Genomic DNA, 2759 nt, shown 5'->3' with positions numbered 1-2759 from the left:
ATATATATAGGATGTTTGAAAAGTAATGATAAATTTTTCGCATAGGGGCAGAATGGATTAAATTGAAAAGAAAAAAATCCTTTTACTTTTTTACGATTATTTTACGATTTTAGTAGAGGTAATTAATAAATTATTAATTGCTAACAAAATTACCGAAAATTGATTTTCAATAATTTTTTACTCAAATACTATCAATTTTACAGAAAAACTGTAAGAGACAAAAATCTTCTTATTTTTTTTACTTTCTTCTCATAAAGTTCTGAGAATTTTTTTCAGAATTTTTTAATGCTGTATTTTCTTATGTTGATAAAAATAAGAAAATGCAATCCTAAAATTGATAAAAGATTCTGGAAAAAATTCTTAGAGTTCCATGAGAAGAAAATAAATAATTTTTGTTTCTTACAGTTTTTCTGTAAAGTCGATAGTATTTGAGTAAAAAATTATTGAAGACCAATTTTCGACAATTAATACTTTAGCAATTAATATCTTATTAATTATTACGAACATTACAAAATGGTAAAGGACTTTTCTTTTCAATTTAGTCCATTTTATCCCTATGTAAAAGATTTATTATTATTTTCCAACCACTCTGTATATATATATATATAATTCGCGTTTCCCCTGTGCACGTCGCAATGTCGCATCAAGAAGCAATGATACATTTGTTCCAGAGTGCGAGCTCGCCGCGACGGGTGGCGGTACCGGTGCTGGTAAAGGACGGGAAGCCGTGCGGGAGCGGCGGCGGCGGTGGCGGGAACGAGGGTAGTCGCGGCGGACCCAGCGCGGCCCTGGCAAGTCCGGCGCCGCACATGACGGCAGCCTCGAGTCCTCATGGCACCCATCACGCGGCGACCTCCTCGGTGTCCCATCACTCGGTCGTCGCTGGCGTCAGCCACGTCATGAGCTCGAGCCAGAGCCTGCAGCATTGCTCGTACACGCGGTCCAGCGCGCAGCAGGGCATGCAGCAGCAACAACAGCCGCAGTGCGGCGCGTATCTACCGTTGCAGGGCCGAGCCTGGTAGTGCGCGCCATCCGCGGCGGGGGCCGCGGCCTACGCCAATCCCTCCGTCGCAGGCCCATGGGCCCTCGCCGCGGATCCAGCTGCCTGGTACGCCATACCCGACGACAGTCCTTAAGACTCTTAAGAGTAGGAGGGAAATGTGTGTGTAGATACGCGGATCTGCTGTCGTTTCATCGAATCGTTATTCGTGATTCACGCGTTGCGGAATCAACGGCCTCGGGATGAACCTGGAGCCTCGTCTCCGCTGCTTGCGGTCGCAAGCCTAGAAAGCCTAAAGGGAGAGAGACGCCAATAGTCGTGCGAGTCTCTCTGTGATTGAAATAATTCTTAGGAGCGCCGAATTTCTGATTGGCTGGAGTAATTCTTGCTCAAGGTTCATTCTCCCTTCAGGTTTTCTATAGTTCGCGGCTGATCCGTCGCGGGTCGTTTGAGATTGCGCGAGCGAGACCGCTCTCTCTTTCTATGTATCTGCTTTAAGGAAAGACTCCCGTGAGCCATGCCCACGTGAATACCAAAAGGACAGTCTTCTTTTTCTTTCCTTTTTGTGAAGTGCATCCGTACATAGTCCGGTAACATGCTGCCCGATTAGAAACGTTGACTCCAGACAACAAAAATCCAAAGTTGGTACGTAAGACGTCTAAAAGACATTTCAAAGACATTTTTAAGAAAATCGTATAAAAGATCTTATAAGAAATAAGAAAATTAAGAAATACACGTTTGTCTTTATAAAACTGTTCTACAACGTTAGTCGCAAGTCGACTTATAAGCCTCTTATAATAACATTATTGACACATTTGAATGCCTAAACAGAAAAAACTAATCAGCGCTTAGTGATCCTTTAATATCATTGGATCCTAGATCCAGTGAAGAACTAAAAGTAAGAACCAATCATATTAAGGAATCACTAAGCGCTAATTGATTTCTCTGCTGAACGCAGCAAGCTTAGGATTGACTTACGATTAATGTAGAACGACACCAGCTCAAGACATCTTACATCCGATTGTGGACTTTGTTTGGGACGTTACGGCAATCGACAATCGATGGGTATTTGTTCAGTGATTGTAGGGACTATTAGTGTGATAATTAGCGATCGCCTGTGGTCGGTGAGTACGCGCTCGCGGTTGAAAATGCGCCAGCCAAGGGTGATATTACGATGAGAACACTCGAATCGGGATCATCGTGCATCGCTATAGTAACCGTCACCGTGATTTTACATCTGTCATCGCGTAAATCGAATGTGAGTGCACACGTCGAATCGAATGAAGCCTCACGTTTTACGTGGAATGGCGGCTTCCCCGAAGCACCACGAGAAGAGATTTACAACATGCGTGTTGTAAATTTTTCTACGGATCAACTGGAGCCAGTGTTCATTTCCCTCAAATCTCAATTAACGATCATTAAACGATACTCGCGACGCGATCCACATTTTTGTTCTTCTCGAAGAAGAACCACCTACATTCGAAAATTTCAATAACACATTTTAATCTCTCACTTTGCCCGCTGAGATCACCATATTTTTTAAACCTGCGAACGAGATAACACATTTGTTTGCGAACGATATTCTCTGATTTTTTTTTTAACAAAAATTTATTTAACTCGTTTTATTTCTTTCAATTATTTCTTTCAATTATTTTTTAATATATAATATTATATACCTCGATTTTCAGACGATTTTAGCGTTTTGAAAATAGACTATAATAAAAAGAGTTTTATGAATTCGATCTCTTCGTGTAAAATA

At 41.4% G+C, this 2759-nt stretch overlaps 1 protein-coding gene across 1 annotated transcript in view; it reads left to right on the top strand.

The window, feature by feature from the left end:
* Window positions 1-1038, top strand: part of LOC108684816 (homeobox protein Nkx-2.4-like) — a 38995-nt gene extending 37957 nt beyond the window's left edge. Inside the window, exon 4 of the mRNA XM_018189312.1 lies at window positions 672-1038. Within this exon, the coding sequence (XP_018044801.1) occupies window positions 672-1022 (351 nt within the window). The 3' untranslated portion in view covers window positions 1023-1038. The remainder of the gene's footprint in view (window positions 1-671) is intronic.
* Window positions 1039-2759: the final 1721 nt, after the last annotated feature.

Source organism: Atta colombica, unplaced genomic scaffold, assembly GCF_001594045.1.
Source record: "Atta colombica isolate Treedump-2 unplaced genomic scaffold, Acol1.0 scaffold140, whole genome shotgun sequence".
NCBI classification, from domain to species: domain Eukaryota; kingdom Metazoa; phylum Arthropoda; class Insecta; order Hymenoptera; family Formicidae; genus Atta; species Atta colombica.
This window is presented reverse-complemented; position numbering and strand designations above follow the sequence as displayed.